This window comes from Phyllobates terribilis, unplaced genomic scaffold (assembly GCF_046119375.1).
Source record: "Phyllobates terribilis strain yellow unplaced genomic scaffold, ASM4611937v1 Scaffold_1__5_contigs__length_1240528914, whole genome shotgun sequence".
NCBI lineage: Eukaryota > Metazoa > Chordata > Amphibia > Anura > Dendrobatidae > Phyllobates > Phyllobates terribilis.
In genome coordinates, this window is record NW_027362761.1 from 832,422,885 (window position 1) to 832,437,833 (window position 14,949).

General features: G+C 44.2%; 1 protein-coding gene across 1 annotated transcript in view; it reads left to right on the forward strand.

Annotated features, from left to right (window-relative positions):
* MMRN1 (multimerin 1) overlaps window positions 1–14,949 on the forward strand; it is a 381,581-nt gene that overhangs the window by 205,824 nt on the left and 160,808 nt on the right. The window contains exon 2 of the mRNA XM_073638116.1: window positions 1,084–1,200. Within this exon, the coding sequence (XP_073494217.1) occupies window positions 1,084–1,200 (117 nt within the window). The remainder of the gene's footprint in view (window positions 1–1,083; window positions 1,201–14,949) is intronic.

Genomic DNA, 14,949 nt, shown 5'->3' on the forward strand with positions numbered 1-14,949 from the left:
GGGTAGACAAACAGGGGGAATTGCTTAGCTTTAGATAACTCCAGACAAATTCACACATTGCCTCAAGCTCCAGAGAGGACGAAGTACTGCTCTTGATAAAGCCTCACAAGTAGTATTGAATATCGCCGGCACCTCCCTCTCAGACACACCAGGTATTTATACACCCAGATCAGGGAGCTAATTAGCCAGAGGGAGGTAGCCGCTGGGTCCTAGAGACAGACAGCCTCTAAGAAGATGTATGTAATGCCAAACGTAGAGATCTCCTGCAACCAACTGCAGGGCGACTGTCTGTCACCTCTGATACACCCATGACATTGCGCCTGCGCAGTCTGGCCCCAGACAGAAGAATGAATCCAGCCTTTACAGGTGACAGAGAGGAGGAGTGTGGTGCCAGAAATCGTGGTATGCCTAGGCACTAAGGCATACCACGATCTCTGGCGCCATAAGCACATACCTGCCGGGGAGGAGTGTGTTGCCTCTGTTCGGGCCGGAGACCGGGCGAGGAGTGTGGAGTCAGAATCGGTGCCTGCGCATAGTGCGATATCCGGTGGCATTTTAGTGAAGACACATTTGCAGTGTGTCTTCATCAAAATGTCGCCAGACAGCGCCGTATGCGCACGCGCGTACTCCTGTTGTGAACTCCGGCAGATATGCCAAACGTTTGACCCAAGTCATTCAGTTTAAGGGCAATGGTACCAAATACTAATGAAATGTATATAAACTTTTTATCTTTGCAGTAAATAATAAAAATGCCTTAAAACATTCTCTCTCTCATTCTGGCATTTGGCAAATATTAAAAATTATGGTAATCCTAATTGACCTAAAACGGGAAAGGTTTATTCTGATTTAATGTCAGATATTGAGAAAAACATGCATATGTGTTATTTTATATAGCGTATGTAAACTTATGGTTTCAATTGTATATATATATATATATATATATATATATATATATCCCTTTTATAACTATCCCCTGAAAACACATTGTTTTGAGCTTAGAGTTAGACTGTATATTAAAGAAATTAATATGTATAAATTAATGAATTCTTGTTTAAATATTTATTTCTGGTCATTTTGTCACAGAAACTGGTGTGCCTATGTGCATACAAGACTCTCACCCACAGTTGTAATGGAAAACCTGGAAACATATGTATCTGGAGCAAATCCCTGTGCCTGGAACATGGGAGCTTGTTCAGTAAGGTATGTGTTCACTATCATAATTGGGTACATTAACTTTGTATTATAGGATGTTGCAATATAATTCATACATAAGCCAAATACTGTCAACTAATAGTGAGTCTCTTATTCATGCTGTAAGGAGAAAATCTTAGTTTGCATTACGAGTAATCACTCCATACAGGTAAAGTAGGCACTGAATATGGAAATGGAACTTCTCAGTTATTTATTCACAGACCTGGGTTTTGGGACACTTTTCTACGAGCATAATGGCAGAGATTCAGAGTAATGCACAAATCTGATCCCTGTTAGCTATCTCTCTGGTTGGGCAGAATATATTAAGGTGATGAAAAAATAACTCAGTGTCACTGTTTTTGCAATTTATAAAAATAAGAAAATTCACCCTGGGTCTTTTCATATTATCTTAAGAACAATAGTAATATTTAAGTAGTATTTAACTTTTTATTTGTCCATAAAGCTGTAACAGTTTCCACAGGCCTATTGCACATTATATTGCCAATTTGCATGTTTTGGATGTTTTTTTTGAACTAGTTAAAAACTTTAAATAAATGTGTCCAAGAACTGATATTTTTCCAGGTCCGTCAACTTAAAGATGAATTTTCATTAATTTAACATGTTAAAGAGGCTACTTCATATAATAATGGCTGTAGAGCTGAGGAAAATTTAGCTTTTATTTTTTAATTTCTCCTCACTGTGGAGATATTACCTTCTAAAGTTTAGGTCATAATTTCTGTTATCACTAAGAAGGCATTAACAGAGATTTTTCTCTGGGGTCATGTGCTTTTTCCCCTGTATGACAATGATCAATATACCAGGGAAAAAAGGAACATGCCCCCGGGAAAGCTTCGAACGGGCTTTCTCCTTTGTGAGACATGTAATAGCAGACAGTCTACTCTCCCCTCTCTCTCATGATAAAGCGATTACAGAGTAGAGGAGAGATGATTAACACCTTTCAGCTTTCATTTTACAACAGTCAGTGTGGGGGGAGGGAGTACCATAATAAAGCAACTTGATCATTATTGGATCCTTAAGCCACCTTCTTTTACTAAGTGATAGCAGGCTATCTGTAAAAAAATGTCTCACATTGAGAAATCTCCTCTAAGCTAATGTGGAGGAGTGTTATTTCACCTGTATGTTATTGCCTACTTATGATTAGTAAAGGTCATACAGAGAAAGAAGTACATAAAAATTATTAGTCCCATTTTTAGATCCATTCTGCAATATTACTGAAGAAACAGACAGTGTTGTAGTGCAGGGTTCAAGAGTAACTTGGCCTGCTAGCCCCTCCTAGTTTTTAGTGCTAGCTCCTCATTCTCCTAGTGCCAAAGGCAAGTGAAGTTAGTAATTGGGCCCCTTGACTAGCCAGGAAAAATCTGGCGTTGAGAAATGATGTCTGGTGTTGGTCATTCCTGAGGAGAAAGCTGAGCTGTCTATGAGTCTTTTGCAAACAAACGGTAAGTGCAACGTTGAAGTAAAGAGGTTACTGACCAGATTTAAGCTCATCTATATATACAGTACAGACCAAAACTTTGGACACACCTTCTCATTTAAAGATTTTTCTGTATTTTCATGACAATGAAAATTGTACATTCACACTGAAGGCATCAAAACTATGAATTAACATATGTGGAATTATATACTTAACAAAAAAGTGTGAAACAACTGAAAATATGTCTTATATTCTAGGTTCTTCAAAGTAGCCACCTACTGAATAGACTGTTAGAATTTGTATTATGGCAAGAAAAAAGCAGCTAACAGTCTATTCAGTAGGACTATCAGCTGTGTATCCACCTGACTTCTGCACAACACAACTGATGGTCCGAACCCCATTTATAAGGCAAGAAATCCCACTTATTAAACATGACAGGGCACACCTGTGAAGTGAAAATCATTTCCGGTGACTACCTCTTGAAGCTCATCAAGAGAATGCCAAGAGTGTACAAAGCAGTCATCAAAGCAAAAGGTGGATACTTTGAAGAACCTAGAATATAAAACATATTTTCAGTTGTTTCACACTTTTTTGTTAAGTATATAATTCCACATGTGTTAATTCATAGTTTTGATGCCTTCAGTGTGAATGTACAATTTTCATAGTCATGAAAATACAAAAAAATCTTCAAATGAGAAGGTGTGTCCAAACTTTTGGTCTGTACTGTAGATTTTTTGAACCATGAGAGACTGCAGCTATAGGAAGAGAATAATATACAAAGAGACTACACCTACTGTATATAAAGAGATTGAGAGATATTGCACCCATTATCTGTGCAATCTGTATATAATCAGTTTCTTGATATAAATGTGGAGATGTACACTTATAGTCCAAATCCTGATAACTGCTGATACAGCTATGCAGTCTAGACTAATGGCCCCGTCTCACTTAGCGACGCTACAGCGATCCCGACAACGATACGACTTGTCAGGGATCGTTGCTGCGTCGCTATGTGGTCGCTGGTGAGATGTCAAACAGTCAGATCTTTCCAACGACGCAGCAGCGATGCAGCGACCCGTAACGATCTGTATAACGATGCACGCCTATGTGTTTCTGTGTCTGAGTCGTCAACAAGGTTGTTGGTAAGGTGTCAAACACACCGATGCATGCTACCCAGCGGGGCCTCAACGATCAAAGAAATGTCCAGACCTTTCCGACACAACCAGCGATCTCACAGCAGGGGCCTGGTCACTGCTAAGTGTCAAACGTAGCGAGATCGCTACTGAGGTCGCTGTTGCGTCACAAAACTTGTGACTCAGCAGCGATCTCGCTAGCGATCTCGCTTAGTGTGACGGGGGCTTTAAACATCTTCCCCTTAACTTCCAGCCGTCACACCATAGAGCCTCCATGACCATCTAATTTAGGTGTCTGGATGCAACGCACACAGGACACAAGGCAAGAACAGTCACTGAACGGTATAATTCTGCTTAAATGCAGTAGTAATTTTACCATAATTTACAGTAACTCTAAACAATTAGTGATAATAACAAAGCAAATCAACAATGAACCAAATAACAGTAAATTTGAAATAGCAATAAAAGTCCTTCACTAAATAATACTAATGTTCTCTTCACAAAGGTGGTGCGCCCATTCAAGGGAGTTACCACATAAGTTCTTTCTTTATCTCTGGCCAACGCATGCACCACCTGGCCTCCTCCCAACCTGTTGTCTTAATCCTGGCCGACCCCAGTGCCATATGATATAGCTGGAAGTGATGGCCCTGGTCACTCATGCAGCCCCTCTTCAGTAACAGGCGTGCATCTACCGTTATAGTCTCCTTGCGGACCTACTTGGCTTTAACGCTCATGGAAGTCTTTGGGCTTGGGGTGGAAAGGACCAGGCCCGGCTCTTGTCAGGCGAGGTTGGGTCTCTGAGGCTTGACCAGCGTAGGGCGTGGATCCTGACCCTGTCTGGCGTAATTAGAACTCTGAGTCCTCCTGTGCGTAGTCTGGGCCTCGCCAAATGGTGACCAGCACACTGGCCTCGGCGCCATTCCTGGACTGTGTCTGCTCCACTCTTCTCCCTGGTGCCAAATCTGCCTGCCGTTTGGCGTGTAGGGCTTTTATATACAGGAAATTTGGGCTTTTGGTCACCTGATCGGGTCCAGCACCCGAAGTTACTCCCAAACTGGTTCCGTCTCAATAGTCCTGACCAGCAGATGGCAGTCTTTCTTCACTAATGTGACATCTTGCAAGGGCTCTTCAGGGATATCTCTTCTACCCCTTACAGCCACAATCTCTACTACTAGCCTTTATGCTGCCAGCCTCCATACCACTAGCCTCCACTGCCAGTCTCCATCCCCCAAATTTCAAATGCATCAAAACATCAGCCTTTCGAGCTCCAAACTGCCATTGTCTCCAGGATGGTAAAGAAGGAAAGTTAGGGGGCATAGAGTAAAATCGTTCCTGTGGTAGGTGTATACTATCAGCTGTATGTATATATATCTATTGCAGGAACCACAGTCAGGGGTGGACATTCTGCATGTGCAGCCGGTTTCCCTGCACAGAGGCCCATGGAGTAGGTGGGCCCAGAATCGCTGTATGTTGCTCAGTGAAAACTCTGATTTGTTCTGCTTTTTTCTCTCCTCCTTCTCCGACTCAGCACTTTGGGGAATGTGCCCCTACCCTCAGGTGGCTCAGGACATTGAAGGAAGGGCTTTACATCTGTCTGTGATCATTAGATGTCTTTATAACTTTTTTAAATTCGATTTGATTAATTATATAATAAGTACAAAAGCACAAGACCAGAACCTTTTGAAAATATAAAAATACACCAATTTGCATGAACATATCTAACCACTAAGAGTAACATCATGATATGAGCCCCAATCCCACTGCTCAAACTAGGTTAGTATTATTATACTTGGCCGAAAGATAATTACATAAGCACAAAAACATAATGAAAGCAATGTGTTATAGAACATTAAGGTGCCTCATTATAATGATAAAAATATGACCCAGCTAACCAATAATCACACTAATTGAAGCCCAAAAAAATGATTGTCATAAATTGCTCATCAATTCTCCTCTCCAATATTGCCATTATTTTTAGTTTAATTTTAAATACTAAGTACCAATATTATTGTATTTATTTGTTAACCCTCTTTCCACCCCTCATCATATCCCTGAGAGAAGGAGAGGAAAATAATGGGAAAAAAAAAAATTGTGAAAATTGTTATTTTTTTCTTTTCTCCCATTTTATAGACGTGATATTAAAATACCAAGTTATACATTTTTAGCTATTTCATTTATGTCCTCTGAAATATATAATTTTGATTGCTACCATTGCTTTCTGTCATAAGAGCTTTTACAATTACCAAAAATTCATATTTTATTTCCCCTCTCCCTATTCTGCTGCCCAAAATACTAATATAAGGATCAATAGGGATTTTGGGATATCTCCAATATACAGTAAGTTGAAAAGTTCAGTTTGTTCTATATGACAACTTGGGCAGCAAGAAGAGATAGTGAGACCCATCTAATACAATCTTTGTGGGAAATAGTAGAGCCATAACCCTTAAAAGATTAATTAGGATAAACATTTTCATTATCTCTTAAAACTGACTCCCATCTATCCCCCTCCCTTTCTCTTCTGTCACTTATTTTGTGCCGGTAACAGAGCGGAAGTACCGTTGATCTCCCATAAATATCTATATATTTTTGAGATTAGGACCTTCGAGCTTGTATATATTTACTTCAGAAAAAATATCAACCTTGAGTGAACTCATCATAATTCTTCCTGATGGTTTCCATCAAATAAGCCACTATATTGTAGTGAAGTAAAGAAATAGCAGTGTGCCGCAATCCAGTTTGGGGGTGCATTTTATAATCCCAATGTAGCTTACCGGGGGTGGGGGTGAGCTGAGATTTCAATCTGTGGATGCGCTGCCTCCGGCGTCCATTTTCCCGAAGTTCACCACAGCGAAAACTATGGGAAGTGCGGGGACTCTGCTGACATTTTATGAAAGCCCCGAGCAGCCTCGTACCACTGAACACCCCCTCCTCCCAGACTGTGGCCCGCAGCATCACCCCACTCTTGCTGCCACTGCCAGCATCCTGCAGCAGCAACCATGCCCCCCCCCCGGTAAGTTCCAGTAAAAGCGGACTATAAGATGCACTACCATTTTATTAAAAAAAAATTCTTCTTTTCCTCCCCAAAATTTGGGGTGTGCCTTATGGTCCAGTGTGTCTTATAATCGGCAAAATATGGTACATTGTTCCGAAATGATGTTTTATGGGTCATGTAATTCTTACCTAAAAATGTTTTTGTTCTTAATTTAACCTGGACAGATTTAATAAGCCTGAGGAGTTCATATACATCTTCAAAGCAAAAGGAAAGAATAAATCCTCAAAAAATATCAGAAAAAAAGCAGCCAACCGGGGCCAGAAAACTAATTCACTACAGGATACAGACGGCCCCCTTGTTAAAGACAGAGGCAACTAGTGATGAGCGAGTACCAGAGGCGTAGCTAGGGTTTTGGTTCATGGGGGGCGAAACTTCTGAGTGGGCCCCTTACCAGGTAACCCTGATTACAGCTATGATGGCGCACCCAGATAGTGGATGTAGGAAAACCTCAGCAGATGATGGCGCTGTTGCGGAAAATAATCTCTATACAAAAAACAGCACCGATACTACCGCCATATGGTGACATATATTGATAGATGCCCGTCTTGCAGAACATATAAGAGATCACAGCACGGTTATATATTGTAACTTACAGCTGACGTTCTTTCTGATTAAATTGTTCATTTTTCCCGTCTTTTCCATCTGGCCCAGACCGACACGACAACTCCTCCATCCAGGACTCAGTCTCAGGTCTGCAGAGATCGCAACAAAGACACATTTGACTCCTTACATTTCAGGCCCTGTCCCCATCTATTCCCAGCCTGCACAAACTCCTCATCATACTGATACTCCAATGCTGAGCTGCTGCCTTATGTGTCCCTATTACTGCACCTGCTGTGTGCCCTCTAGATGGTTAAACAAACCTCTAGAATACAGTAATGCAGTGTGTAAGTGTCCTAGAAAACAGTGCCCACATTTTGCCCCCTAGAAAGTAATATTGCCCTCTGTTTGCCCCTTTGACAGTCATAATAACCTGAGTTCCCCTATAACGCTAACTGCCCACTTAACATTAAAAAATGTCTTGAGTCTCCCCCCATATACAACTCCCCTCTACACAGTATGATGCTCTGCTATACACAGTATAATGCTCAGCGTACAATACCTCACACATTATACTGACCCCTTAGCAGCCTCCAAACTGATGGCTCCAACACTGTATGATGGCCCCCACACTGCACAAAGACCCCACATCATCTCCCACACTGTATGATGGTCCCCACATTATTCAAAAAACCCACATTATCTCCCACACTGTATGATGGCCTATACACTATACAAAGACCCCATATTATCTCCCACACTGTATGATGGCCCCACACTGTGCAAAGACCCCACATTATCTCCCACACTGTATGACCCTAACTGTAATCCCCACGCTGCATAAATAGCCTCCATATAGTATAATGCACCAGATAGTCCTTCATATAGTATAATCACCCCCATAGGCAGTCTGTAGCATAATCCCCCCATAGGCAGTCTGTAGCATAATCCCCCCCATAGGCAGTCTGTAGCATAATCCCCCCCCATAGGCAGTTTGTATCATAATCTCCCCCCATAGGCGGTTTGTAGCATAATCCCCCCCATAGGAAGTCTGTAGCATAATCCCCCCCATAGGTAGTCTGTATCACAATTCCCCCCCATAGGCAGTCTGTAGCATAATTACCCCCCTTAGGCAGTCTGTATTATAATTCCCCCCCCATAGGCAGTCGGTAGCAGAATCCCCCCCATAGGCAGTCTGTAGTATAATCTCCTCCCCCCCATAGGCAGTCTGCAGTATAATCTCCCCCCCATAGGCAGTCTGTATCATAATCTCCCCCCATAGACAGTCTGTATCATAATCTCCTCCCCCCCATAGGCAGTCTGCAGCATAATCTCTCCCCCATAGGCAGTCTGTAGTATAATCTCCTCCCCCATAGGCAGTCTGTATTATAATTCCCCCCCATAGGCAGTCGGTAGCAGAATCCCCCCCATAGGCAGTCTGTAGTATAATCTCCTCCCCCCCATAGGCAGTCTGCAGTATAATCTCCCCCCCATAGGCAGTCTGTATCATAATCTCCCCCCATAGACAGTCTGTATCATAATCTCCTCCCCCCCATAGGCAGTCTGCAGCATAATCTCTCCCCCATAGGCAGTCTGTAGTATAATCTCCTCCCCCATAGGCAGTCTGTAGTATAATCTCATCCCCCCATAGGCAGTCTATAGTATAATCTCCTCCCCCCCATAGGCAGTCTGTAGTATAATCTCCCCCCCATAGGCAGTCTATAGCATAATCTCCCCCCATAGGCAGTCTGTAGCATAATCTCCTCCCCATAGACAGTCTGTAGCATAATCTCCTCCCCATAGGCAGTCTGTAGTATAATCTCCTCCCCCCATAGGCAGTCTGTAGCATAATCTCCCCTCCCATACGCAGTCTGTAGCATAATCTCCTCCTGATAGGCAGTTTGTAGAATAATCTCCCTCTCATAGGCAGTCTTTAGTATAATCTCCCCCTCCATAGGCAGTCTGTAGTATAATCCCCCCCCCATAAGCAAAGTATGTAGCATAATATCCCCCCCCCAAATAGGAAAAATAAATAAATAAACTCAGTACTCACCGCTCCTCCTCGTTCCCTCACTGCTCTGGGCGCTCGGCCCACACACATCTTCAGCACAGTGGCCAGGCGCCAGATGATGACGTCATTGACGTCAGACACAGAAGGGGGACTGATGGGAGAGGGAGCGTCGCGCTCCTTCTCTCATCAGTTAACTTGCGGCAGTGATGGGTGGGGGAGCCCGATGCTGGCACCGGGGCACCCCCCTCCTCCTGCTCAAGTGCCGCATATCGGCAGCTGGGCAATGCAGGGACATCTAGAATGTAGCTGTAAAGGGGTGCTGTGCACGCCGATATAGTTAAAGTAGCGTAGATCCAGGTGGGCCCCCTCAGAACGCGGGGCCCCGGGCGACCACCCCCTCTGCCCCCCCGGTAGCTACGCTACTGGCGATTGCAGTAATATTCGTAATCACTATACTTGTAATGAGTACTTTGTAATAATTGTGTATTCGTTCCGAATAGCGAGTACAATGTAAGTCAATGGGAAATGCAAGTAATTTTTTGCTGAACCCTACAAAGGGTTTTGGGGGCCTGAGGATAAGGCTGAAATGGATGGGAAAGTGATGAAACAGAATGGGAAGAGCCTGGAAAATATGCCTGCATGCATTTCTGACTCACATATGGTTTCTGGGAATAAGTTTGTCGCAGTATTATGCCACTTTTACAGACACACAAGAACAACTACCAAACCGAACATAAATTGCATTTAACAGGCCAAAAAGAAACAGTTTTTCCTGCATGATCACTTGTATATAATGCTAAATAAACCAGAGAAACCCCAAAAATATCCCTTTTAGCGTTTGTTCACACATACTGTTGTGGCTTTTTTTCGCCTTTTACAATTGGGAGGGCCCTGACTTATACATTTTGAAGGTCCCTCTGTCATACATCATTTTTAGTTCGCTATTCCCCAGCACTTTACAAGCACAGCTAGAATGTACCAGTAGGTTTGTTGATCTTTGACCTGAGAGGTCAACATGCTTGTAACATGCATTTTGGAGAGACAGCTTAGACATTTGGGCGGTCCCTCCATCATTGACACTCAGATAGTGGAATACATATTCCATAGCAGTTTACAATGTGCCCATTGTAGCGTTGGGCTTGACCCTCCTGCTCTTCCTCCACCACCATGTGATACTGCAGCCCTAAATTCAAATGTTCAGATGGCCTGTAGTATGCAGGAAAGCTGAGTTTTGTGAGAGCCCTCGTTTGGCCTTGTAACATACATTTTAAAGTGCCCTCCTCTAGAAATTTTGGAGGTCCCTCTAGTATACATTTGAGAGTGCCCTCACTTATTCATATTGTGGGGCCCTCACTCTATTATTTAACTCATTTAAGGGTAGAGACTACAGAGAAAAAGGCCAAGAGACATGGAGTACTAGAAGGTAGCAGTGAGTGCGGCAGGCGATCCTCAGGTTTGGCTGAACTCTGTGAACTGGAAAAATAAAGCTGCACTAGCCAACTGGATGATGAGCTCAAATATATCAGTTGTTCAAGTTAATGGACAAAGAATAAATGGTGCCCCACCTCCAGGATGGGTTGGAGAAGCTTCTCCAAATGGCTCAGAGATTTTGGTTGTCAATATTCCCCAGATTATATAGGAAGAGAAGACTTCTTGATACTGTATTACTTGGTCCAGTGCATAATGTGCATCGTATTTCCAAAAATTACTCCTGGGGGCTGTGTCATAGATGTAGGAAGATTCCATGACAAGGGCCTCCATTGACAAACATTATTTACAATGGGGTACTGTGGTAGTTGTGGCCCTCAATTCAAGTTTTCAGAGGGCTATCCGTCGGTCATCAACAGTCAGTGTAAATTTCTATTGAATATGTATCCCCTATCTCAGTCACACTGTGGCACAAGCCAGGCATGTTTTTTTTGCCAAATAGGGTGACTGACAGTACATTTCTATTGAATATGTATCCCCTATCTCAGTCACAATGTGGCACAACCTTTGACAAGGGCCTCCAATGACAAATATTAGTTTGGTAGGACCACTGTATATTGCAGATTTGTCCACTTCGTAATGTGCATAGGGTTTGTAAAAATTAGCCCTATGGGCTGAGTCATGCTTGACGCAGGAAGCCACAATCCCAAGGGCATCCAATCACAAATAGTAGTTAGGCTGGAGTAGGAATACTGTCCTGGTTTGTCCACTGCACAATGTGCATAGGGTTTGTAAAAATTAGCTCTATGGGCTGAGTCATGGTTGACAAAGGAAGAAAACGGGCTTTTATGGGAAGGGGGTGAAGTTAACAGCAGTAGCATGAATCTGCATTTTTGGTGAATTTAGGTTGGCTTGCTGTCATCTGGAGGGATTACAAACTGTGGAGATATCCAGTCCTTGTTGAATTTAATCAGAGTAAGTCTGTCTGCATTTTGTGTGCACCTATCAGTGATGATTGCCACAGCGGAACTGAAAACACGCTCTGAAATCACACTAGCAGCCGGGCAGGCCAGCACCTCCAAGGCATATAATGAGAGGTCGAGCCAAGTGTTCAGCTTCAACACCCAATAATTTTAAGGGAACTGAAGCGTCAGAAAGGACACACATATGGTCACCTAAGTCCCCCTTGACCATGTTCTTCAACTTATCCCTCCCTGGCATTGTTACAGGTACATATAGCCCTTGCTGCTGTGCTGGTTTATTGAAAATTGCCTTATTTGTGCACATTTTCCCCCCACCTCTGTTGGAGCTGGTTTTCGTGTCTCTCCCCATTATCCCTTGGTGTTGAAAAGAGCCAGTACCTCTGCCACCAGCATTGTGTGAGGGTGAGGTTTACAGCAACTGATCTACAACAGCCCTCTTGAATGATTCCATTGTAAAACTCTTTGGTGACTCCAAAAGGAGAGAAGGAAATGTCTCCTTGTACCGTGGATTGAGAAAGGTGGCCAACCAGTATAGGTTGTTGGATAATATGTGTATCACGCGAGGGTCTTGCCACAGACACTTGCACATGAACGGTGCCAGGTGGGCCAAGCAGCAAACAGGCAAATGTTCTGTGTCCCCAACAGTAGAAACAGTACCCATACTCTCCTCATGCTGACTCGCCTCCACCTCCTCCTCTCCAGCCCATCCAGGCTGGACAGACATGAAGCATGGGTTGGGGGTCCCCTCTTTAGCATTACGAGTCGCCTCGGTAGCACAGAAAAACAAGTCCTCTCCCTTCTCATCCTCCTCATCTTCCTCTCCATCAACCAATGTTGCCTTAGAATATTGGCTGGACTGTGTAGTATCACCCATTGGGAAATCTGGCTCCATACCAACATGCTGGGCACTCAAAGTTTCCTTTTAGATTATTCAGTAATTGTTTCAAGAGACACAGCAGCGGGATGGTTACGCTGATAATAGCCTGATCACCGCTCACAAGGTTGGTGCAGTACTCAAAGTTCTTAAGAACCTCACAAATGTCAGCGATCCACACCCACTGAACAGTTGTTATGCGTGGTGGATGACTCTCAGTCTGACAGGCATGTTGAAGCTGGTACTTAGCTACTGCCCTCTGCTCTTCACTAATCCTCGGCAACATATGATAGGTTGAGTTCCACCGCATGAGCAGGTCGCAAATGAGTCAGTGACTTGGCAAGTTCAAGCACTTTTGCAGCGCTGTAAGAGCAGCAAAAGCGGTAGAGAATTGGCAGCAATGGGGGCTAATACGTCGCACCTTCTCAAGTAGGTACGGAAAGTCAGGGTAAGCTTTCAGAAATTTCTGAACAACTAGGTTCAGCACGTGAGCCATGCATGGCACGTGTAAAAGCTTGCTGACATTTAAAGCCGCCACCAGGTTACGCCCATTATCACAGACGACCAGACGGGGTTGGAGGTGCAGCGGGGAGAGCCACTGATCGGTCTGTTGTTTTATAGCTTACCACAGCTCTGCTGCAGTGTGTGCTTTCTGAACTAAACAGATCAGCTTCAGCAGAGCGTGTTGCCGCTTTGCCGATGCGCTGCTGCACAGGTCCCAGATTGGCAGAGATGGGGAGGGTAATTCAGCAGAGGGTGAGGAGCAGGAGGAGGGGAGAGAGGAAGTGGAATATGAAGAGGCGGAAACCCTAACAGAAGTTGGGCCCGCTATTCTTGGTGTGGGTAGGATGTGTGATGTTCCAGTTTGCGCCTTTGTCCCACCCTCCACAAGGTTCACCCAGTGTGCCGTGACAGAAATGTATCGTCCTTTTCAACAACAACTTGTCCAGGTGTTTGTTGTTAGATGGACCTTCCCAGTTTCGGCGTTGGTGAGAGCATGGTTCAGATTGTTTAACACGTGCTTGTGTAACGCAGGGATGGCACACTGGGCAAAATAGTGGCGGCTGGGAACACTGTATCGTGGGGCAACCACAGCCAAGAGATCACGGAAAGACTGTGCTCCCACAAGCCTAAATGGCAACATCTCCACAGCTAGCAATTTGGCAATGTGCAAGTTTTGTATTTGTGCCTGTGGGTGCGTGGCTGGGTATTTACTGTTTCTTTACAAGCTCTCAGGCACGGACAATTGGACGCTTTGATGGGACAAGAAAGTGGGTGTGGTTGATGTTTGTTGTGTGTGAGCAACCGCAGCTTGTGAGCAGGAGGCATGAGCGTCTGCTTCCTGAACAGCAGATTCTGAAGGACATAGCCCAGGTGACATGGCATTGGTTTGACCCGCAGATGCAGATTTGGTACCCTGGTCTTCCACCTACCTACTGGGGTGCTTGGCTGCCATGTGGTTTCGCATACTGGTGGTGCTCAGGTTGCCTTTGCCCTGGCCATTGCTCAACTTGATATGGCAGATGCTATAGGCTAAAATGTTTTTCTCTGAAGGAATTTCAGAAAAAAAAATTCCACACAGCATCTGAATGCCCCCTTGCCCTGGCTTTTGCGCACAACGGGGGTGCTCTTGGGAACAGTTGACCCAGTTCTCACTCTGGGCAAACCTCGACCCCTTGGTGCTTGTGTTGGTGCTACATATCCATTTTCCTCTCTGTTGCTGTCATGGCTATGCATGCCAACGGTCCAGGTCGGATCAGTGGACTCATCATTGACCACCTCGTCTTCCATCTCATCCTCCTTCCCAGTTGACATTGTAGGCTGACCTGATGGCAACTGCGTCTCATCATCATCAGCCTCCACCTCTGGAGACAGTAAATGATGTTCCTCCAAGTGGCTTTCTTCTGGCCGTAGGTCCTCAAATACTTGAGCATCAATGCACGCAACCTCCTCTTGTCCCTCTTCAGTGCTGCATGGTGATAGGCCAGAGCCAACCAAAGGATACATACCAAACAGATCCTTGGAGTGGCCAAGCTTGGGGTCATATGACTCCTGTTACTGATAATGGCGTGAGGAAGGAGAATCAGCTTCAGGTTTGGATGGGCCAGCCTTCTTTGTATCCACAGTAGACTGTGTGGTCGTGGAAGATTTGTTGCTGCTTGACAAATGCGTAGAGGCCTTGTCTGCTATCCAAGACAGAAACTGCTCTTGCTCTTCTGGCTTCTACACACGTTTACGTTTCAGACTGGTAAATTTTTCCAGGAACATAGTGGATGCATCAAGCTTCTTGTGTCCTGACACA